The sequence below is a fragment of the Sesamum indicum genome, linkage group LG1, assembly GCF_000512975.1.
Source record: "Sesamum indicum cultivar Zhongzhi No. 13 linkage group LG1, S_indicum_v1.0, whole genome shotgun sequence".
Lineage (NCBI taxonomy): Eukaryota > Viridiplantae > Streptophyta > Magnoliopsida > Lamiales > Pedaliaceae > Sesamum > Sesamum indicum.
This window is the reverse complement of record NC_026145.1, coordinates 18,262,504-18,285,735: the sequence shown is the minus strand read 5'-3', so window position 1 is coordinate 18,285,735 and position 23,232 is coordinate 18,262,504. Positions and strand designations below refer to the sequence as shown.

Sequence of the window (23,232 nt, the reverse complement as noted above, 5' to 3'; positions counted from 1 at the left end):
GTTGAAATAGAAAACTATCTCCATTGAAGAAGATTAACTCTACTCAGATTCAAGATACGACTCCATGAAACCAGATAGTATGAAATGACTATTTTACTCAGCTAAACCTTGCTTACTCCTCATCTATTTTCAGATGGTCACTGGCATTATAATATTGCTAAGAGTAATTTCATATTCTGGTTTAATATTGAGCATTGGGTAGGTCCAATAAGCATCCTACCATCGAAATTTGACTTTGCAAAGTATATAATTCTGTCCATTTCGAGGACCTGCTTAAAGCCATATGAAACTTTGACTTATGGGCGTTCTGAAGATCATCTCCTTCGCACTGCTTCTTTTTCAGGCAATCCATGCAGGAAAAGATTGTCCATCTCAATTATGTGGAGAGAATCCATTCGTAGTACGATTTCCTTTCCGGTTAGAGGGCCAGCAACTGCAAAACTGTGGCTACCCTGGCTTTGACCTGAGTTGCACTAGCCAGAAACCTCAAGTGGTGGTACTGAATCTTCCCCATTCTGGAGATTTTTGGGTTCGTAATATCAACTATCTCATGCAAGAAATCCAACTCTATGATCCAAATGGATGCCTTCCTAGACGACTTTTGAGCTTGAACCTTTCCTCCTCTCCTTTTATGGCTGGTTACTCTCAAAATTTCACCTTTCTCATCTGTCCAACGGACTCTGTGAGGACTCATCTGGCCATCATTGATTGCCTTAGCAACTCCACCGTGTCAATCTTAGCAACTTCCTCAATGAATCTTGCAAGAGCTATGAACATGTGCAGTATTCTTGTTACTTTGCCGATCCCAGTTCCATGGCCGCAAGACGATGACTGGCTTTCATCCAACCTTGATGCAGATCTTCGACTGTCATGGAATATCCCCAGCTGTGGAGGATGTGAAGCAAGGGGAGGTATTTGTGGGTTTGAGAACAGCACGAATGGCCAGATTTTGTGTTTCACTAACCCTGAATCAGGTAAATAGTTTCATTTTTATGCAAGTTTTAACATATTTCTTAAGTTTCATGATTAAGAGGCTAGAAAAGAACAGACAAGAAATGTTTCATACACATTCTTTGAGGGGATTGTAGTAGTTGAAAATGTGAAAAAAGTCAAATATTCAGGTTGATAGGTGCATCAGTTGACTAGACACATTCAACTGAACATATGAAAAAGAAACAAAATTCTCAGAGTTCAACAATGTCTTTGATCCACAGGTAAATCTCGTGGTCTGCAGGTCTTCAAAATTATTTCGTTATCCATAGTCATACCGGCTGTCGTATGTTCGATTTGCATTGCTTGCTTCACATGTATGGTAAGAAGGAGATCGGCCCAAAATTCAGCCGCAGCAGCAGTGGGACCACCACCACCACATGTTGAAATAGCAGGGCTCGATGAATCAACCATTGAGTCCTACACGAAAGTAGTTCTTGGTGAAAGCCGACGCCTTCCAGGGCCTAATGGTGCAACTTGCCCCATATGCCTGGTTGACTACTATCCAAATGATACACTAAGGTGCATACCACTGTGTGAACATTGTTTCCATTCTGACTGCATTGATGAGTGGTTGAGAATGAACAGCACGTGCCCCGTTTGTAGGAATTCACCATCCCCTGCTCGAGCAAATACATGACAGTATTAGACAATTTTTTGGTTTAATTTAACTCGGTACACCATAATTCTCTTGTACAGACAGGGAAATTGTAGTCTACAGTTACATGAGACCATCAACTTCTCATACTATTGATAGACACAGATGCGACAAGTAGATATGATGGGAGTGAAAAATCATTAGAACTTTGTAAAGACATGAAACTTTGTCAAAAGTGCAAGGCCACAAATTTCATACATGAACGCACTTTTTTACAATTTGGACTGAAGAATGTTAAAGACAATACAGACTGTAAATTCAAGTTAGCTACTAGATGAACTATATGTATTTGTTGAATTATCAGTGCCAAGTAACTGCAGTACACACACACACACAAAAAAAAAAGAAAAATCAACGAAAATTGTCCTACCATTTCTCATCTGATGTTCGACCAAAGATGGGATTCCTATTTGAACTTTTGACGTACCTGATAACAATTATAATTGTTCCTACTGAACACATCAATCTTTCGGAAAATGATTTTGGACATTAAACAAGTTGTTATATGTATTTCTTTTACTAATTCATCAAAATATTCAAACATGCCCACGCAAGTCAGAGATGTTTGCAAAATAAACCTTTGACTTTGGCAGCTGAACTTTGTCAAATTTGAATGCTGCTAGGATTTCAGTTTTTCATTCTCAGTCTGAGTTCAATGAAGTAATATTGAAAAACTCCTCCAAGTATCAGATTCAACAATTTCCAGAATTTCATTTACTGAACAAGCATTGCCAAATTGTAGTCACTGATACCCCAAAAACTAAGAACATGTCTCATTTTTTTCCTTGAATGGACAACAACTCTTTTCAAAAGGAAAGAAAGACAACTCTAGTTCGACTTAGTCTATTATAAACTTATAACATAAACATTTTACCTCCTAAAGCTGTTTTGACTTGGAGTTGGATTCTTGTACCAGCCTTTCCATCTTCCTTACTGCTCATCCATTTTCAGACGGTCAGAAACACTAAACTAATATTAGCACACGACAAATTGCAGTTTAATATTCTGGTTGAATAATAATTAAGAAAACATCTGATAGGTCTAGCCAGCATCTTGCAATAAAATCTGACTTTTGTTTAATCTGTATAATTCAGTTAACTAATTCTATACCCTGCTTGGTGGCCTGAATTAGCTTCTTTCCACTTATGGAAATTCTCAATATCATCTGCTTCTCGTTCCTCTTTCTGGTAGTCCATGCAAGAAACGAGTGTTCCTCTCGCATCTGTGGAAAGGATACAGTTGTAATAAGATTCCCTTTTCGACTTCAAGGCCAACAACCACAAAACTGTGGCTATCCCGGTTTTGACCTGAGTTGTGGTGGTCAGATATCCAAGACAATACTGAATATTCCTTATTCTGGAGATTTTTGGGTTCGAGATATCAACTACCTCTTGCAGGAAATCCAACTCTATGATCCAAATGGTTGCCTCCCAAGCCGCCTTTTGAGCTTGAATCTTTCATCTTCGCCATTTATGGCTGCATACTACAAGAATTTTACCTTCCTGAGCTGCCCTACAGAGATTGTGAGGAACCAGTTGACCACCATCCATTGCCTTAGCAACTCCACAACCTCAGTCTTGGCATCTTCATCGATCAACCTTGCAAAAGCCATGAACATTTGCAGCATTATTGTTACTTTGCCAATCCCACTTTCACAGCCAGTTCAAGATGATCAATGGCTTTCATCTAACCTCAATGCAGATCTTCGGTTGACATGGAACGTGCCTAGTTGTGAAGATTGTGAAGCCAAAGGTGGTATTTGTGGAATTGACAACAGTAACAGCGAGCAAATTTTGTGTTTTGACAATCCTAGAACAGGTACTGAACTTTCATATCATCCAACTTTTAGCATGATTCTCAGATTTCACTTCAAGTGTTTGTCAGGCTAAAATACTTGAGAAAACTTTCATGAAGCTCAAGGGACATCCTGACTTCTTGATTGGGTCAAGACATTCTATCCTGGAATTGGTGGTAATTGAAGCTATGAAAGTCAAACATAAGAGTAACAGGAACATGACATAAAATTATTGAATATAAGGTATATAAATTGAATAAATGAAGATTATCTAAAATTTATCAACACATGACACCACAAATTTGACATTTATGATCTATACGTTAAATTCACTCCCTGCCCAATTCACAGTTAAAGCAGGCCCTCTGGTCTTGCTTATCATCGCAGTAGCCCTGGCTGCTCCAGGAGTTACATGCTCAGTTGGCCTTTTATTTTATATATGTATGGAATCAAGGAGACTAAGAAGGCAATCAGCCAATCGTGCAGCCCAGAATTCAACCATAGCACCAGCACAACCGGGCACCTCTCCGGCAGCAGGCCTTGATGACTCAAGTATTGAAACATACAGAAAAATAGTTCTTGGTGAGAGCCGACGTCTCCCAGGGCCTAATGGTGTCATGTGCCCGATTTGCCTGGCAGATTATCATCCAAATGATACCATCAGGTGCATACCGGAGTGTGAACATTGCTACCATTCTGATTGCATTGATGAGTGGCTGAGGATGCAGAATACATGCCCTGTTTGCCGGAATTCACCTTCTCCAAATCGTGGTAGCATGTGACAAGATACACCTTTGTAGTTTTCCAGTTTATTTAAGTCCATTTTTTGAACTCGGTGTAAACAATCATTCTTTTGTACAGACTATTATGCTGATACAATGCTATCTGATTAATGTATATTTGCATACTCCTTTTTCTTTTTGCCCCTAAGAAAACTGGATTCAGCACAATGCTTGTATATCCACCTGGTGTGCAACTTCACTTTTTGTTGGTTATACTAAGTAAAGCAGCAAGATAAAGATGTAAGAACAAAATCAAATTCTTTATGGAAGAGCATACAAAGCTTTTATTTAACAAACAAGTATTCTTCCACAGACTTGAATTATATGCTACATGGTTTCCTTTGCAGATTTACCTATGATCCCAAGAACTACATATTGACAACTAGTAAGTTGGATGTTCTTATATGTCACCTGTCTTTACCATATAAACTTTGTACTATCCAAACAAATTCATCCATCTGTCTTATTCATTTTAGTCACTACTTCACAATCCACTATATCACTGACCTATCATTAGTTTTTCGGATCTGCTTTCTTGCTGTTCCAGTTACTCCCAATATAAAACATAGATATGCACATCCTTCAAGTAACCTTCTATCCTTTCTTGTTCTTAGCAGTTGTTCACTCCAAGAATCATGGCCCAACTTCTTATTGTGGCAATAGTAACAGTCTGCCTATTCAATACCCTTTTAAATTACAAGGTCAACAGCCTGAAAATTGTAGCTACACTGATCTAAGATGCAGCAGTCAAGGTATGGCCATTCTAAATCTTCCTTATTCTGGAGATTTCTACGTACATTTCATAGATTATGAATCCTCATTAATCCAGCTCTATGATCCTGGAAACTGTCTTCCGAAATGGCTTATGACCTTGAATCTTTCGTCTTCAGATCATTTATTGGCTTTTTATCGTCAGAATTACACCTTCTATAGCTGTCCTTATGAGCTTATTGAAATATCAAATTTAACTTCACTTCATTGTCTAAGCAATTCCTCCACTGCTACCGTGGCTACTCACACAATTTCAAGGCGAGTGATGGAAGAACTGTACAGGTGCAGCGAAATTGTTACCTCATTAGTACCAGTTTCCGAGCTGGATCCATACAATTTTATTGGAAACTCAAACGACTTTATACTGGCAGGAGGTTTGTCCAAGGGCGACAGGTAAATTAGTTAACTAAGAGACAAGTGAACATTTGTCTCATTTTTTCAGGTTTTCAGAATATTTCTCAGACGTACGGGATAGGTTTTTACTATGAAATTACTCCTAGATTTTACTGGGAGATGTATCTTTTTTTTTTCGCTAACATAATTCATAGGTAGTGGAGCATGAAAGCAATCTCGAACTGTTTTTTATTTGTCCTCATGATACCAGTCACTGCTGTAATATTGCCCGTCTTGTTTGTTTGTATCGTTAGTTTCATAACTTGAGAAGAGAAAGCGCAAAAGGATGAGTGATAAATCTAGGATAGCTCAAATAAGAACATTGTCTAAATCATGCATTCCATAAAGTTTTAGAATAACATTGTTTAAAGAGTCAAGGGCTTTTGTCTCATGTAACTTGTCTTCTACTTAAAACTTTAGGATTACCAGAAGACTAATTTGTCTGTAGTTTCCTGTCCTTAGCCATGTCTTCCACATCATTCAGGTAGCTGCCATATGTGGCAAATTAGTTTATCAGAAATCATTTTCTTGCAGCATACACTTGAAGCCGGCCTGTCCAGAAATTCCTCCATCCAGCAAAAAATGGATGGCATAATACTGCAAGTTCTCCATGTTCTTTTCTTAACTTTCCCTGTAATAGTCCACTCCAAGAATTCATGTCCAACTTCCTCCTGTGGAAGTAATTTTCTTCAGATTAAGTACCCTTTCAAACTACAAAGTGATCAGCCACCAAAAAATTGTCAAGATTATATTGACCTGAGATGCAATGGTCAGGGCCAAGCCACAATACATATTCCTTCTTCTGGAGATTTTTATGTAACTTATGTCAACTACTACAGACAAACAATCGCACTCTCTGATCCTGGAAATTGCCTCCCGGGAAGGCTTATGACAAACTATTCATTGTACCCTTTGGAGGCCATCCGCTATGAAAACTACACGTACTATACATGTCCTAGGAGGCTTGTTATGTATCAATTCAGTGAGATTCATTGCCTAAGCAATTCCACAAATGCTACTATAGCCACAAGTGTATTTTCAGCTGGATATATGCAAGCAATATATGGGTGCAAGCCAATTTTTAGCTCAATGATCCCAGTTTCAATGACTGAAGATGATTATCGAGGGATTCCTGGTTACCTTGAGCTGACATGGAACGTCTCAGGTTGCAAAGGTTGTGAAGAGGATGGTGAAAATTCAGGTAAAGTAGCCATCTTTGATTCTGAACATTTTTGGTCTTTGTTGATTTCTTGTTTTCTTGTGTTGTGACAGTCTTGCTTTCGCAGAAAGAAATTCAGTACTTATCTTGTTCAATAGTATCATCCTTGAGATAACAGAATTTACAGGTGATTCTAGGAGTAAATGGACCAAGTTTTTTGGATCCTCTCTCTTCATTCCATCAGTTGTTATACTAGTAACTTTCTTCAGTATAGCCTGTTTTCTGCGCTTGACGAAACTCATGGTAGGCCGCGCCAACACTAATAACCCTGAAACAGACTCCGCCAGCACGACACAATTATCATCCATAAGTACCACCACACCACCGCCACAGACCAGCAGAGAACCACCCTCAGCCCCACCTGCTGGAGTCACCAGTGGGACACTATGGACTGAGAATTCTGAAGTCAAGACTTGCACAGAATTACTAGTTCTTGGTGAAAGCCAAGGCACATCTCTACATGTGAGTTGCTCAATATCCCTTGAAGAGTACCATATTGGTAAAGAGACATTGGTCAAATACTTGCCTCAATGTGGGCACTATTTTCATGCGGAATGTATAGATCAGTGGCTACAAAAAAGTAAAACTTGTCCAGTTTGCAGAACTTCCCTTTCTAATTTCAAATAGTGAAAGGCTTTGATTGTACTCTGTCAACAGCCATTGTTTTATTTGGCTTATACATAAATAACATCAGAGGATTGCCTGCAGTGGGAAGTAAATTCTATCTTTTCATAAGTATATGGTAAACCTTAAACAGAAGTTAATATTGTCAAACTTCACATCTTCACAATTTCTTGATTATTTCAATCAGTCCATATTGTGGTCTGTGCAAGTTTTCTTACCCTCCAAGATATCATGAAAAGAGAATCATTAAAGAGAATATAAAGGTAAGAGGTCTATCAGTTGTATGATGAGCTTGGCTTCCAACTTTATGACATATGAAACGTCTCCAATGGAAAACTTTTGGACGAAAATTTTCTTTTTGCAACTGATACAGGGATAAGTAGTAATCCGCTCCCTAGTGGACATGCTTTTGATCTGCCTTGTGATCGTAGAATCAGTGTTGAACCCCATGTCATCTTCTGGAACTAGTGTAATCTTAGTACAAAAAGTGGTTTGAAATAATTGAAATCTGTGAACTTTATGATGTTTAGCCAAGTGCCAAACTGTGCTTAAATATCAAACCTGTAACCTTTTATATACTCTTAATTCATTGTTCCCCGTCCCCGATGATCGACATTCGAGAGCATATGGGCTTCCTGAAAGTTAAATTCTTCCTTTTTCTGCTCATTTCAGCTATCAATCGCAAGATTTCTGGCCAAACTCTCACTTGTGGGTATAACACCTTTTTTATACAATACCCTTTTCGATTACTGCAAGAAGGCAAAAGCTCTCACCACAGGCATAGAGGCCATTCTGATCAATTTATTCTGAAATGCAACAGCCAGGGTTTAGCAGTTCTCAACCTCCCTTTTTCAGGAGATTTTTATGTCCGCAATATCGACTATTTCAGGCAAAAAATACAGCTTTATGATCCAGGGCACTGCCTTCCAGGCAGGCTTATGAATTTCAGCCTGTCATTTTCTCCTTTTGTGGCTGTGGCTTATCAGAATTACACGTTTATTAGCTGCCCCCCAGAAAGCCCTCATAACTCAACTGTCATTAGTTGCCTGAGCAACTCCACAGCCTCCGTCTTAGCTACTTCACTGATGTCAAAGACAGAAGAGATCTTGGAATTGAAAGGGTGCAATGCGATTGTTACGCTGCAAATCCCTGTTTCATCGCCTAATCAGTATGAGTACAATGGGTTTGATGATGATCTTCTGTTGGCTTGGGATGCTCCCAGTTGCAATGGAGAACGCAAAGGTAAATGTATAGAAAACTCACTAATGAATAATTTTAGATCATAACATATATCAATGAACTAGAAAACAATAAAAAGATCATTATAGTGGCAATGTTGATGTCATCTTTCCAGCATGTTGTGATGAGATCTAAATACAATATGGTGGGCCTGGTGGCTACTTTTATCTCTGGATTTCATTATGATAACATTACTAGAGACTAGGGAACATACCAGTGGAGGTTAATTACTTTAATCCTAAGTACGCCAATTCTTAATAATGAAGTTTTGCAGATTATTTTCAGTTTATCGTGTCATACTCAACAGGCATTGCAAGAATGAGCCTTTCCAATGCTTAAGATGAGTGTGATACCCACCTTTTATTATCAGCATCTGGTAAAAATTTATGTGATGTGTCTCTTTGGGTCTACTATTGTTCTAACAAAGATGAAAAAAAGGGATCAAGAATAAAAAATATGAAATTTTAATATCCCCATTATATACAGTATTCAGACATCAAAATCAATTTATTCAGGTAGATCTCGAAGCAAACCACTGTTCAGTATCATCTTATTATGTGTCATCACAATCTCCATAGCGCTGCTAGGAGCATTTTTCTGCATAGCATGCTGCCTGGGCTTCACAAGACTACTGTTGAAAATCAATGAGGCAGGCGTTCAAGGATCGAACAGCTTCATAATCGCAGTTTGGGATATGTCTGCAGCCCCCCTAGATGAATCTCGGATCAGCTCTGGGACAGAAGAGCTGACAGTAGGGGGAAGCCAGTGCATTTCAGGGCCTAACGGTGATTCCTGCCCCATATGTTTGGAAGAGTATAAGGAATCAGAAAGGCTAAGGAGAATCCACAATTGTCATCACTGCTTCCATGCATGTTGCCTTGATAAATGGCTGCAGACGGAAATTACTTGTCCTGTTTGCAGAAATATTGCCGTATAACGTAGAATTTGCTTACACTTTATTACCAGGAAACCGAGTATATATACTTTGCAGAACTAATGTCAAATTCTGGGCAGAGATCAACTACGTTTTCTTGTTAATTTTTCTGCCAAGACGACTATTTTCTATTCTACACAACTCAAGTAAGCATTAGTCATAGTCGTATCAGGAGCAGGGCGAACTAAAACAAGACACCATTTGACTTCTTTTCCAACAGATTGAATAACTTTGGTAAGTCCAGGTAACATCTTCTACACAAAGAAAAATATACAAAATAACAGAAACTACCACTTCCACCTCCTCTTACTTTATTGCAAGCACCCTCCAATGTCCAAACAAGTACTAACTTCTAGCTATTAGGCTAATGTTATTAAGACTATGAAGTAATTAATTTGTTTTTAAGGTAGACAAGTTCAAAAAAGACCCTATGGGCTATGATCTTGTGGAACAGGCTGTTAGCCGGAAACCTGTAGTTGACTTTGGGAACTATAAAACGTTGAGATGTTTGTTTCCACCAATAATAGATTTGCGAGCATATGGGCATTCAGAACTTCTTTATTTTCTTTTTCCTCTCTTTAGTGCATGCTGGGAATGATTGTCCATCTTCGTATTGTGACAAGAATGGCCTCGCCATACAGTTCCCTTTCTGGTTACAAGGTCAGCAACCGCAAAACTGCGGACTTCCTGACTTCAACTTAACTTGCAATGGCCAGAAAAATGCAATTCTAAATATTCCACATTCTGGACAATTTGTTGTAAGTTCTATCTACTACTACATCAAAAGAGTTATACTCTATGATCCCAATAATTGCCTCCCAAGGCGGCTTTTTAGTTTGAATCTTTCATCTTCCACGTTCATGGCAGTCTCCTATCAGTATTACACCTTTTTCAGCTGTCCTAAGGCACAGGTTAATTCTATCGGTGCTTTTGATTGCCTCAGCAACACCACCACGGATGTCTTGGCTACAAAGTATCCAGAAGATGCTATGCAGTTTTCTATGTGCAACAAGATTGCAACTTTACCAATCCCGGTTTCATCTTATTATGATTATCAGTTCCCAGTCAATCTCGAGCTAACATGGAATGACACTACTTGCAAAGATTGTGGCTCCGCAACTGGTAAGGATATTTTTGAATGTTCATTCTCATGACATTTATCACAATCATGATTATCAATCTGAAGCAGTCTTAGAAAACAATTATTGTCAAGGTGGCCTTTGATGGAATGCAAATTCCAAGCTTGGCTAACTTCTAATTGGGTCAAAATATTCTCGGTGATGACAACACGAATATAGAATATAAGAAATATAAACCTATAATATATCCTGAAGATAGCATTTATCTGTTCAGCAAGCAATATAATAAACATAGTTGACAAAGCCAATGTCAACCAACGCTATGGAATCATAATGATGAATAACTTTGTCAGCAAAGGATTCTTCTGGTACATTTCCAACTTTCCTCTAATTATGGAAAGGAGACACCAATGACCTGCATTTTGTTTCCATTCAACTATCACTATCAGCATCAATTTGCAAATGATCAGGAAGTACCAAGATCGGGTCAAGATTTGGTGGTTAGGGACTAGAGCACAGTAAATAGTAATGAATTATCAAGAAGAATATAGATGACACATACACTTCACTATATCTCAAGGATAATAATGAGGTAGCTATCCTATCCCATCCCTCATTGCAATCAGATTTGCAGGTGCAGCAGATACACCAAGTGTAACGAACCAGAAACCTGTCTTCAGAGTCATTGCCTTGTCCTTCGTTATACCAGCCCTGGTTATACCTGCACTGATAATTGGCATATCCTGTTGCATATGCATGATGAGACGCGACAATCCTCAGGCCAATGATTCTATCCGAACTTCCAATGGAGCTGGTTCATCAGACATGGTTCCTACGGGGCTTGATAAAACCACCATTGAGACCTACAGAAAGATCACAATTGGTGAAAGTTGTCACATTGAAGGACCTAATGATGTAACTTGCACAATATGCTTGGCAGATTATGTCCCAAACGACACAATAAGGCTTATGCCTGGATGTGAACATTGTTTCCATGTGGAGTGCATAGATAAGTGGTTGAGCATGAATACTAAGTGCCCAGTCTGTAGGACTTCGCAGGTTCGTACCAATCCATGCTAACTTTTGCAGTTCAAGACTCCACTCTGCTAGTCATCTGAGTGACTGAAAAGCTCATTTCAGCTCTCAACCTGCATCGACCCTGGTTCTTGCACTTCACCATTTTTACCATGGTTTTCCGCTGGTCAAACTGGTAAAGTTATTGGAATGTAATGCCCGATTGCTACTTTTTCTTTCCTTTTTTTGCATAGTTTTCAAGCTTGAATTGCCAAGTGGAAGAGTGAATCCATTGAGATTTGCCCTTGGGATACATTTTTAATTGCGTTATTTGATTCTCACGAGTATCGATATGATTGTATAATTTGGAGAGCATTGTAGACATGTCTACCATCTCCGCATAAGAAAGAACCAACCGCGACATAATAAAATGTATTTTGTAATATGGAGTTATTTAATTGAATATATTCAAAAAAATTGCAAATCTAGCGCAAAAACGGTAGAATTGCAAATTTTTTAAAAAAAATAGGCATGTCGTTAGTAGCACTAACGACTTGGGCACAATTTTTTTTTGCCCAAATCGTTAGTGATTGGAACCTTTTTCTTTTCGTTAATTATATATATATTGATATTATTTATATAAGTAGGCTATGATAATTAATTAATATTTAATTTTTATAACATTTTGTATTTGTATAAAAATTTACAACATTAAAATGTAATAATAAAGAATATATTAATACTCAATTAATTTTTAACAATATAATAAAATTTTCAAATTACATATGAATAAAAGAATACATTGAAGTATTAGATCAATTATTTTGGCGTGTGCGACCCTATATTGGTACATTATTTTGCTGTGATAGTGCTTGACTTTGTAGAATTTGTTGTCTTGCACATGCTTTGGGCTAGTGTATCTCATTAGCAATTCTAGTAGACTGTTGTTGGCCCGGACGAGTAGAGGGGTGTATAGTAGTGTCATGGACCAATTGAAATTTTGGGACATCCCAATACTCTTTCGACATTATAGGTTGAAAAGGCATAGAATATGTCATTCTGTAAGACATTAAATTATAATATTGCTTAACCATTGTCGCAACATTAAACTTATATGCAGCACGTATCTTTTGAGGATGAGAGCAAGGTTCCAAAGTGACTCCATTTGCCACATGAACACTCCTGTGTTGCAATTTTAACAAAATGAGAGTTATATCCCTTCCATGATATTGTTTTGTAACCACTGAGACGGATTGTTCAAACTGATTAAATCTGGTTAGCATATGTTATATAGAATACTTGAACCAGTGTTGGATGAGTTATATGCATAATCTGTCCACGGTTGATGGTTGCTTATCATGACATCACTTTTCTTCATCCTCTCATTAAAATAATGGACAGTACGATCAAAAGTCGTTTCAACAATTGTTGTCACGAGTAGGCGACGTGCTCTTTTTAAAACTCAATTAATGCATTACGACATATTGACTGTCAAAATACCCCACTTCCAGCCGCTATCATGAGAAGTTGTCCACTTTTCTTTCTCAATTTGGTCCAAGTAGTCGTATGCTTCTAAATTTATATTTCGTATCTCGTCCATAATGCGATCAAATTTTTTAATTTGATATTCCGACCCAATTCTACAATAAGGGTCCTTCAATTATACGTCTTCGAAATCCTTGTTGAAGTTTGAATACACGTGCCACAAGCAAAGTTGATGCAGACCACGATGAGAAAAAAAAGTAAAAAATGTCATCTATTGCCCCCATGAGCCCCGCATGGCGATCAGAAATAAGAGACATTTCAGTCACCCCTCTCACAATATGTTTGTTCACCATATGTAGAAACCAATAGCAAATGCAAGAGGAAGTACATGTTGATTCTCATCCATCGCTGCAGCAATCAACATTTTATGTTTGTATTTGGTGTACAAGTGAGTTCCATCTACATTGATGATTTCAATAAAACTAGAATCCTTCAAGACATGTTTTGAATGCCCAGATTACATATTTGATTATGTATGCTCCGCTTGAGCGTTGGAATATTTTGTGCTCCCATTCAACTATTGTTCCTTCATTCCATTTCTAAAGAACACTCAAGTTACTGGGTCGACTTCTTACAGAGATCTCCCATGTGCCATAAATTTTTTCTCCAACCATTTTTCAAACTGTACAATGCCTTTACATATGATATATCAAACCCTAACTAGTCATACAATTTGAATGGCATTCTTTATTCTATATATAGAGTCGCATTTAACTTATCCCAATAGTAAGGAGGCAACAAAACTTCTATCCAAATTGCAATGTTGCAAAGATTTTTCAGTTAAAACACATGTGTGATCTTCACCGTATTTTGTGATCACCTAACAACCAATTTTAGATTTATGTATACCTCGAAGCATCCATCTACACCACATTTATGCAAAAGTATATATATATATTAATAATTACTTAAACATTAACTAACTTTTAGTACGAAAAAGATTTGGGTCTCGAAAGAACGGATATGTATACCGAGTGTGCTATGCTTTCGTATGGCTTTCCATATGTTGTGTGTGCTCTCAAGTACGACATATTCAGACCGTGCATGTTTTACCAAGTGATCTTTCACAACACTCATCAAATGCTCTTTATTGTTTAATACCATCCTTACATCGAGTTTGCCTTTGTTAGTACCAATTGAATCTACTAGTATCTCGGGAATTGTTTGAGCAAAAACAAGTATAGACCAATAAAGCATTTGATTAGTATTTGTATCCAACATAGGTATTTCAGCCGGTGTGTGGTGTGATGATGACATACCTTATGGATTAGATGTCAATGTCTCGTTCATGATATTTATGTCAACTTCATTTTCGGGGTCAACAGGTGGTATAAAAAAATTCTACTTCGTCCGATTCAGAATTATGAACGGATAAATTGGCAAAAGAGTCTGCCTCAGGGTCAAGGTCAATATTATCATGAGTAGACAATTCTTCTTCATTCCCATTTAGGTTTGTGAAGAGTTTCCACTGCTGCAGTGAATTCCAATATTTTCAAATCCTGCTGTCACAGTGACCAACTCAAGATAATAATTAGCCTAAGCAGAAGTAGAAGCACTTGTAAAATATTCTTCATTAACATAAGGGAAGACTGGGTCAGCATTTATATTCATGTATTTGCCCCATTTTTGAATCATTATAGGTGAGTTATCATTATGAAAAATTTGCTCTGTTTCGATGTACACTTCCATCATAGGAGAGCCAACATCAGGGTTTAACAATTCTGCTAAATTCTCATCATCCCGAATTTGATTGAGAATTTTTTTTATATGCCCCATGTATTGCCCTACATGTTTAGAGTAAACTTTCAATAAAAATTCGTTACTATCAACATGTATTTTTTATATAACTTGTTCAAAAACTGAGAATACGTCAGTGAGCGTGAGACCGCATAAAACCAATTGGCATCCGATCGTAGGTAACTGTCCACCCATTATGAAAAGTTTCGCCTCCAAAGTACACAATAACTTCCATGCGAAACAATTCTGCAAGAGATTAAATCACAATCATTCTACCTGTAGAATAGAAACTAAATTAACAAAATTATAAAACCAACCTTCAAATTGTGGCTGCCAAATGTTGGAATTAAATGTTTGAAATGTCAAAAAAATTGCAAGTATCGCCAATTTGGTGGCACATATATGTACACCCTTAAGACACGTTGCATTAAAGTAAAGCTGCTGCATACAACCTTAATTTATGCTATAGAATGCAACCTTCAATTACACAGCAGCAATATATATAAAATCATTTTGCATGCAGCATGCAAGCGGCGTAAATACTGACACGACAAAAATATATATATTAAAAATTTTAAAAAAATTAAATTATGTTATAAATATATGTGTTGGTAGATACCTACCAACACATTTCATTTTATCAATATTACAATTATATTTTATTTTTTATTTTTATTATTATTTTTTTTATATTTCAAATCAGTTTGCATAAAATTTTCAAATTAGATCGAAAAGCCATTTATGATCCTAACGATGCGGCAATCTTGAAACAACAAGCACAACATCATTTTGATGATATTTAGAATAGAGATATTGACATGACATTACACACAAGACGGGTTGATTCTTTCTTTTGGATTTTCTTATAAGAAAATCATCCCCATACTTGTGTGTTAGATTTACTATTTGATAAGGCTTTTTACGGTGTCTACAGATGCGGCAGAATGCAATACGATGGTCATTTCATTACAACACCTTTGGAGAGATGACGTCCCGAAACACAAACTTTTTATTTTCATACAAGGAAAACAACAATCACTCTTCAAGATGTCGTTGTAATACGGGCTCTCCCTATTGATGGAGAGCCCCCATGTGGTCAAGACATAGAAAGATCTACCAATAAATGGTCAGACTACTGCATGGAGTACATAGGTTTCCAGCCAGAGGAAATTGAGCTTAAAAGTGGTTGCATTGATATTAATTCCATTATAAACCACATTACAGACATCACAATAAAATGAAGAGACACCAAATTTATGTTGTCCAACAGTATGCCCGGCTATTTGCATTGCTGCTTTTAGGTGGCATGATGTGTCCTAACAAATTCAGCAATCTAGTGTCACTACTATACCTCCAAAAAAACTGGAAGATATAAACACGACCGAGCTTACAGTTGGGGTAGTGTTGTACTAGCATTCCTATATAGTGAATTACGCACTTCCAGTCTGAATGGCGAAAGAAGTATCGGTGGCCCACTACAACTATTACAAGTAAGATTAAGTGCATATATTTGTATCTCGATATATATTTTCGTATTCAATATTTTAATAAATTACACGCTTATTCCCTGCAAATTTGGGGTTGGTCGCGTATCATTCCACTTGCATCCCAAATAAAAAAAAATTGCGAGTAGACATAAGACCCTGGCAAACTGGTAAAAACCGTATGGTGCAACCTGGAATGATATTACAAAATTCACAGCGACCCTACACCATACGATACACACAATATGAGAGGTACTTGACTATTTGGCACGTGATTAGGTATTGTAAAATATTTAAAAAATACACTTAATGCATGAGGAGATTATGTCATATCTTCTTAATATCTATGCACTAACTGCATATTTTTTTCAGTTTGGCTGGCAACGACACAACATGAACTTACGATGCGTTAGAGAGTTGCTAGTATGGTGCAACTCACAGTTGTGAACATCATCATGTCTTTTAATCTTTTGCTTCATTGTGGAAATGCACCGTCCTGAACATGTGCTCCATCAATTTGGTAAGAGACAAAATATTACGAAAGTGGTTGACAATTCGGACATGCAACTACACAATGTTTTCCGAAAAAAACGTGGGGAAACAAATTAGTACATGCAACGTATACTATATATCAATCGATTGAAGAGACGCTTCGACACTATTGTGCTTCGACCACCCATGTCCAAAAGAATTGATACAGAATTTGGGTATTGGGTATAGGGAATGGTAAATAGCATAACATGTCGATTCGCATTATCATCAGCTGATAGACGTGTACAATCAGGATATCAACCTGGAGATGCATCATAGTGGCAAATTGGGTATAACATGTCGATTCGCATTATCATCAGCTGATAGACGTGTACAATCAGGATATCAACCTGGAGATGCATCATAGTGGCAAATTGTGATACGATATCTAATAAGCATACTTCATTCTAATTTATAATTTATCATTCTCTTTAAATATTACATATTTATACTATTTTCTATTTACTTCAGGCCAATCAAATGGAAAACATACAAATAACATGTGATAATAAACCATAGAAGCTCAAATGAATGAATTAAAGCATGGATCATATTAGGATCATATCTACAAATGTTCATCAAATTGCCACACGTGAACGAGCACCAGTACAACAAAATGGCCCCTGAAAATCTTGCACTACAATATAATGTTCCGTCCACATCCCACAGTCAGATAAGAAGTTAGAGTAGAAGGTCTTTGAGTATAGCACAAAGAGACACGCAATCGGTAGACATAGTTGGTCAAATGTGCATACATCTCAATATCTATCTCCAGATTGCTACGTGCCTGAACCGCCGCAACAAAATTATTACGTGCCTGAACCACCACAACAAGATGATTGATTCCAATCGACTCCATACATGCCAGTTTACATAGAAGGTTATTCAACTCATGTTGACCATAATCTTAATGTGGGCATCACATAAATATATGCACAAGAACACAATATTCACCTATTCAATTTCCAACATTAAGTGCATATCGCGATCTAATACGGTAATACAGTCAAGCACTACAACATCATCAAATCGATTGCACATTCCAACAAATGATGATGATCAAGAACAAAACAAACCTACAAAATCAGTTGCTCAACAAGGAAGAAGAATACCTCGATGACAACGGCACACTCGTGGAACTGGAGGACATTATTAAAAATTATAATTAACTTTAAGTTTATATTATTTTTGTTCTTTTGTTCTTTTATTTGTATGGAATTTTCAAATTTTATTTTGTTGTTAAAATTTAATTGAGTATTAACATTTTCTTATTATTATATTTTAATGTTGTAAATTTTTATACAAATTCAAAATATACTTGGTGTCGTTAGTGCTACTAACGACATGCCTATTTTTTTAAAAAAAAAATTTGCAATTTTTTTTATAGTTAAATAACTCTGTAATATGACCACGGAAATGCCAAAGCCATTGGTTTTATGAATAATATAATACTTGAAGAAGTTTAGTAAATCATAGTGCATTTCAAAACTGGCAATAGCTTAACTAGACAGGATAGTACATTTCCTAGAATGTGTAGAACAGCATAAATTCAAATATGTTTACCGTAGCTTCTAGGAAAAGCTTCAATCTCTATTTCACATATTGTAAGGTTAGTTCCACCGAAAAACCGAATTAGATCAGGCATACTAGACATCTCATTTCTTGGCAAACAGCTTCTTTGGAAGCATCTCTAATGGTGTGGTTTTGAGCAGGAAGAGCCTGGCCGCACGTTCTTGCAGAGTACCTCCACACTTCAATCCGCGGGCTTGAAGTTCTGATTTTAACCGGTCCAAGCCAAGAACCTGTTATTGGTCATACATAATATGAGTTGCCAACCACGGTTTTTAGAAGTAAAACAATACGAGTAACTAAGCAAAAGCAGATGAGGAAATTATATCAGGAAAGAGACTTAATAAAACACACCTCCAACTCTGTTGCTGAATGATATTCATCAAAGTTAAGGGGCTTGTCCAAGTTCTGAAGATTTGCACTCATAGATGTTGGTTCTTCCTGAAGTGGCTTGGGTACAAGACTATTCCTCACTTCTGCAACAGAAGCAACTTCATCCACTGGACGAGAGATGCCAGGTTGCAAAGTAACTATTTCATCCACCTTGCTTGAGTGAGATTTGTGAGGCACATTTGACACAACTTCATTGTGGTCTCTATTTTCTTCCAGACTCTCCACGTCATGATTATTACTATTTTTATCATCACCATTCAAACCACATCCATCCAGATATTTATCTGATTTTAAGATGTCCTTAGCAACATTGTCTTCTTCCCCTGAGCCACTCTCAGAGGAACTTCGGCCAAGAGATCCAGAATCAAGTTTCCCACCAGTAATTGAACCAGAACTTGCCTCTGTTTCTCTACTTGAATCCGAGCGACTCCCATTATCTATGATAACAGATTTCTCATTCTCCTCCTCCTCTTCTTCTTCATCAATATCATCATCATCATCCTGGTCTTCACTGTCACTATCACCCAATTTTCTCTTTCCCAACCTGAAAAAACAAGAAATTACACGAAAAGTTGTAATTAAAATGCTGCACTCACCACATAGTAAAATTCCTAGATTCAGAACTTCGCAACAAACTCTCATCATTAATTTTCTAGATAACATTTAGAAGCTTTATACAGCAAAACACACATGGTAGGGATAAAGAAGTTAAGCAACTAACACTGAATATTAGAAGTCATAACTCTTTACTTGCAAATGGTACACCACAGAACGATATCTTTCACAGAACCAACAGACAATGATAAAGTTAAAAAATTATGTTTAACTAATCATCCTAATCTTTCTTTATACACCAACCATTACACTGTACACCACAGAACCAACCAACAACTATAGAGGTACAATATTTGTATAACTAAAAATCCTAATCATTCTTCATACACCAAACCAAATTACACAGTTGTACCACAAAAGTAACTCCAACTTAACATTATAAAGACAAATAGACTTTGTCAATGTTCTCCGTCTTCTAAGAGCAATTACTTAAGCTATTATTCATCTTCCAGGCGCAATTATTCACAAAATTCACAAACAAAGCAAAACAAAACAGGGCATTGAAATTCCATACCATATCTTCAATCGCTTGGATGCAGACTCACTCCCCACAGCATTATGTTTTCTCTTCGAGCTCATCAAACCTTGAACTGACTCTCTGACCGACCTTTCCACCTCCTCCATACACTTAGCTGAATCCTCTCTGTACTTTGCTACGTACTTCTCAGAACTATCACTTCCATTGCTCTTCCCACTCTTCACGGCCTCTTTGGCCTTCTTCTTTATGAACTCCTCAGCCATCTTTTCCAACTGCCTTTCCTCCGCGTCTGCTCTCCACTCTTCCAGCTTCTTCTCCGCGTTCACGTGCCTCAGCCTCCGCCCACTCATATCCCTACAAGCATCAAAATTGTTCGTTTTCTTCTGACCGGCCTTCGTTGCCGCGCCTCTCAGCAACGACCCAAACCCCCCTTTCCCACCCCTAAGCCTCAGCAACAAATGCACAACAACAGGAAACTTCCCCAACCCATCAAAACCTAACGGTTTTACAGCCGAACCCACAAAACGAAATTGGGTAAAATCTTGACCTTGGGCTAATTGACTATTGGAATCATGATCAAGGGTTTCCGGAAACGGGGAATTCTCGAGGGATTGAGAAAGAGTGAGGGTTTGGTGGTCATGGAGTATATGGGAGTTGTTTAATAGGAGTTGGAGATGGGAGGGGATGGAGGTCACAGTCTGGATACGGTGTTTGAGGGCAGCGACGGAGATTGACGGTGCGTTGAAATTCAAGATTCCGTGCTTTCCATCTAGCAATTTCACAAACACCTGGTGGATCTCGGATTGGAAAACCTCCATCGAATAGCTTGTGATCAACGGATCAATCAAGAAAAAGATTGCGCTTCAATCCGTGGAATCGGATTACAAGAGGGAAGAAGGATTCTTGAAACTTCGCCGGAGATTTGTTGACGTTGAGGCCCCGCTGAATTTGAATATGAAGATTTAGCAGGGATCCAAATTCTATAACCGGCCCCTATCTGTTATTGTAGTGAGCTATGAGTGAATGCCAAATCTATTTATTCTGGGGGCCTGATAAGATTGGACGACCTTAGTATCTTGTTCAGGCTCATTTTCTAGAAAGCCCAATAATGATACTCCAGCCCAAACCATTCTCATAACTGGGCTTTTTGGAACCATAGGCTTCTGGCCCAACTCGTATTTGACCCAAATCTACTATCCCATGTGTTACTTCTTTGGTGAATTTACATAAAAAGACCCCAAATATTTTGATAACTAAATGGTTCCCCCCTCAATTTATGTGAATCTCAATGAGACCCCTAAATTCAGAGTCCGTAGTATTCTGTATATGTAGGAGGATGTCGTCTATTTCTCTCTCTTAACTTTACCAGCAGAACAATTCAGCCGCTAAATTGTCAAGAAATAGTAGAACACTGGGGCTGAAATCCAATCATTAACCGATTAATAAGGAAATTTAACCTGAAATGAAGAATAATGGAAGCGGGACCAACATTCCCGATAAGGGTCGGATCCTGCCGGCGGACCCTAATCTTCCGCGGTTCCTCTGCCAAAACTGCCGCCACAGCCTGTGCATTGTTGGAGTCGATGCTTATGCGGATAAATTCCTAGCGTCAGGTTAGGGCTTGTTGTTTTTTGAATTTTTCTTTTTTCACTTGAATTGAGCTATGGAATTCTGTATATGAAACACTTGGACCTAATTCTTTAGTGGAAGAACACAATAGCTTTTAGAGAATGCTTTTTATGATTGATATGGGTAAATATTGGGAGTTTTGAGCGAGATACTCATTTTTTAGCAATCCAGATATTGTTTGAGTTGGAATGCTTGAGCAAAGATTTCTACTTTGCTCCATTACATAGGCAAAACTATTACTTGGGCTGTGTTTCCATGCCAAGATAATTATGTAGGCGTGGATTAGTTTGTCGTTTTTTTGCCCTTCCTATTTTCTCGTTCAACGGTGGAGGCCCTTAGGGAACAGAATTACAATAGCAGTTTCTACTAGCTTGATTTTATCGATCATATAGTTCAATCCATGTTGAGTAATTTCCTATCTTGAACAAATGGAATAGCCTCGAGTGACTTTGATATGGTTACTGACGAACATGCGTTTTTGTTTGTTTCAAACAGTAACTCAATATGTAAATATCTTACGATTTATGTGCTTTACCTTAAAGCTAGGGACCATGAGAATTTTGAGACTTCAGCATCCTGATATGGTAGAGTTAGCATTGCTCTCAGATTAACTACATGATGCTTCTGCGTAGATAATTGTGGGATAACATGTGCAGGGATGCAAGGTTCTTCAGTACTGGGGACTGGTAGTATTGTAAGTTCAACGCGGATGGACCTTTCATTTGTCGTGTTGCCAAAACAAAGGAATCAGACAGCAGGAGTTCCTCCTCGTCCTCGAGGTGGAGCCCTGCATCCTGATGCTAGCCACTCTGGAAAGGCAATAGACGAGTCATTTGTTGTATTACCTCCACCAGCTGCTTCAGTATATAAATGTGAGCCTGGAGCTGATGGAAGCGGGTCCACTATGCCATCACCTGAGGGTGGGCCCACTAACACTCCTATGCAACCACACAATTCGGGATTTGATTCCACCATAACGGTCCTAAATCGTGCATTTGATATTGCCACGACTCAGACACAGGTGCACAAAATCAAACTATCTGTACCATATTATTGTGCCACTGATCATACATTCATGACTTAATGTCATTTTTCTTTACCATTCCTTTTTTGTTCTGTTCATATTTTATGCAGGTTGAGCAGCCTTTATGTCTTGAATGCATGCGTGTGTTGTCTGATAAACTTGATAAAGAGGTCGAAGATGTGAACAGGGACATAAAAGCATATGAAGCCTGTCTTCAACGCTTGGAGGGGGAAGCAAAAACTGTTCTTAGTGAGGCTGAGTTTCTTAAGGAGAAACTGAAGGTGCTTATTCACTTTTACGATTTCCTTCTTCTCTTTAGAGTTTGCTTGTGATTGGCTAGGGGGTTTGTATTTGTTAATTCTGTTAAAGCTTTAGTTAGCCTGGAAGTTAGCTGTTCAGCAGACTGTGGGAGGTTGAGCAGACCTTGATATTCAAATGCTTATGATGAGGACATATAATCCCATATTCTGTACTTATTTCTTATGTCTAGTAATCAAAGTAAAAGCCATAACAGTCCAAGTCATTTTGCATTGTTCCTCGCTTCTTACTGTGAGCAGCAAATTTGGCCTGAAATATCTAATATGAATCCAAAAGATTGACTTTTTTATGTTTCAATTTCACATAAGATAGAAGAAGAAGAACGAAAACTTGAAGCAGCAATAGCAGAAACAGAGAAACAATGTGCAGAAGTAACTGCTGAACTAAAGGAACTGGAATCAAAGTCTAGCC

At 37.8% G+C, this 23,232-nt stretch overlaps 7 protein-coding genes across 12 annotated transcripts in view; 6 read left to right on the top strand and 1 right to left on the bottom strand.

Annotated features, from left to right (window-relative positions):
• LOC105174447 (putative RING-H2 finger protein ATL21A) lies at positions 216–1,965 on the top strand. Its single transcript, XM_011096559.2, has 2 exons — positions 216–974; positions 1,215–1,965. The coding sequence occupies exons 1-2, from the start codon at positions 299–301 to the stop codon at positions 1,628–1,630; spliced, it is 1,092 nt and encodes a 363-aa protein (XP_011094861.1). The 5' UTR covers positions 216–298; the 3' UTR covers positions 1,631–1,965.
• LOC105174440 (putative RING-H2 finger protein ATL21A) lies at positions 2,782–4,313 on the top strand. Its single transcript, XM_020697353.1, has 2 exons — positions 2,782–3,466; positions 3,795–4,313. Exons 1-2 carry the CDS (start codon positions 2,794–2,796, stop codon positions 4,223–4,225), a joined length of 1,104 nt encoding a protein of 367 aa, XP_020553012.1. The 5' UTR covers positions 2,782–2,793; the 3' UTR covers positions 4,226–4,313.
• LOC110012679 (RING-H2 finger protein ATL22-like) lies at positions 5,935–7,306 on the top strand. 4 transcript variants are annotated; one of them, XM_020697126.1, is made up of 3 exons: positions 5,935–6,590; positions 6,676–6,735; positions 6,856–7,306. In XM_020697126.1, exons 1-3 carry the CDS (start codon positions 5,972–5,974, stop codon positions 7,233–7,235), a joined length of 1,059 nt encoding a protein of 352 aa, XP_020552785.1. In that variant the 5' UTR covers positions 5,935–5,971; the 3' UTR covers positions 7,236–7,306. The 4 variants fall into 4 exon arrangements, with proteins under 4 accessions (XP_020552785.1, XP_020552788.1, XP_020552783.1 ...); XM_020697129.1 differs by lacking the exon at positions 6,676–6,735 and having other exon boundaries at positions 6,886–7,306; XM_020697124.1 differs by lacking the exon at positions 6,676–6,735 and having other exon boundaries at positions 6,736–7,306.
• LOC105174429 (putative RING-H2 finger protein ATL21A) lies at positions 7,774–9,487 on the top strand. Of its 2 annotated transcripts, none has more exons than XM_020696972.1 (2): positions 7,774–8,474; positions 9,050–9,487. In XM_020696972.1, exons 1-2 carry the CDS (start codon positions 7,838–7,840, stop codon positions 9,406–9,408), a joined length of 996 nt encoding a protein of 331 aa, XP_020552631.1. In that variant the 5' UTR covers positions 7,774–7,837; the 3' UTR covers positions 9,409–9,487. The 2 variants fall into 2 exon arrangements, with proteins under 2 accessions (XP_020552631.1, XP_011094838.1); XM_011096536.2 differs by having other exon boundaries at positions 8,987–9,487.
• On the top strand, positions 9,836–11,834 carry LOC105174421 (RING-H2 finger protein ATL22-like). Its single transcript, XM_020694996.1, has 3 exons — positions 9,836–9,911; positions 9,988–10,527; positions 11,119–11,834. Exons 1-3 carry the CDS (start codon positions 9,836–9,838, stop codon positions 11,562–11,564), a joined length of 1,062 nt encoding a protein of 353 aa, XP_020550655.1. The 3' UTR covers positions 11,565–11,834.
• Positions 17,383–20,862, bottom strand: LOC105173641 (protein SDE2 homolog). Of its 2 annotated transcripts, XR_848763.2 has the most exons (4): positions 19,887–20,862; positions 18,719–19,301; positions 18,359–18,597; positions 17,383–17,612 (listed from the first exon to the last, which is right to left on the bottom strand). XR_848763.2 is itself a non-coding variant. In XM_011095466.2 (3 exons), the coding sequence occupies exons 1-3, from the start codon at positions 20,666–20,668 to the stop codon at positions 18,451–18,453; spliced, it is 1,512 nt and encodes a 503-aa protein (XP_011093768.1). In that variant the 5' UTR covers positions 20,669–20,862; the 3' UTR covers positions 18,257–18,450. The 2 variants fall into 2 exon arrangements, 1 of the variants encoding a protein (XP_011093768.1); XM_011095466.2 differs by lacking the exon at positions 17,383–17,612 and having other exon boundaries at positions 18,257–18,597.
• Positions 21,145–23,232, top strand: part of LOC105173631 (beclin-1-like protein) — a 4,587-nt gene continuing 2,499 nt past the window's right edge. The window contains exons 1-4 of the mRNA XM_011095454.2: positions 21,145–21,463; positions 22,136–22,500; positions 22,614–22,784; positions 23,130–23,227. Coding sequence (XP_011093756.1) covers positions 21,313–21,463; positions 22,136–22,500; positions 22,614–22,784; positions 23,130–23,227 — 785 coding nt within the window. The 5' untranslated portion in view covers positions 21,145–21,312. The remainder of the gene's footprint in view (positions 21,464–22,135; positions 22,501–22,613; positions 22,785–23,129; positions 23,228–23,232) is intronic.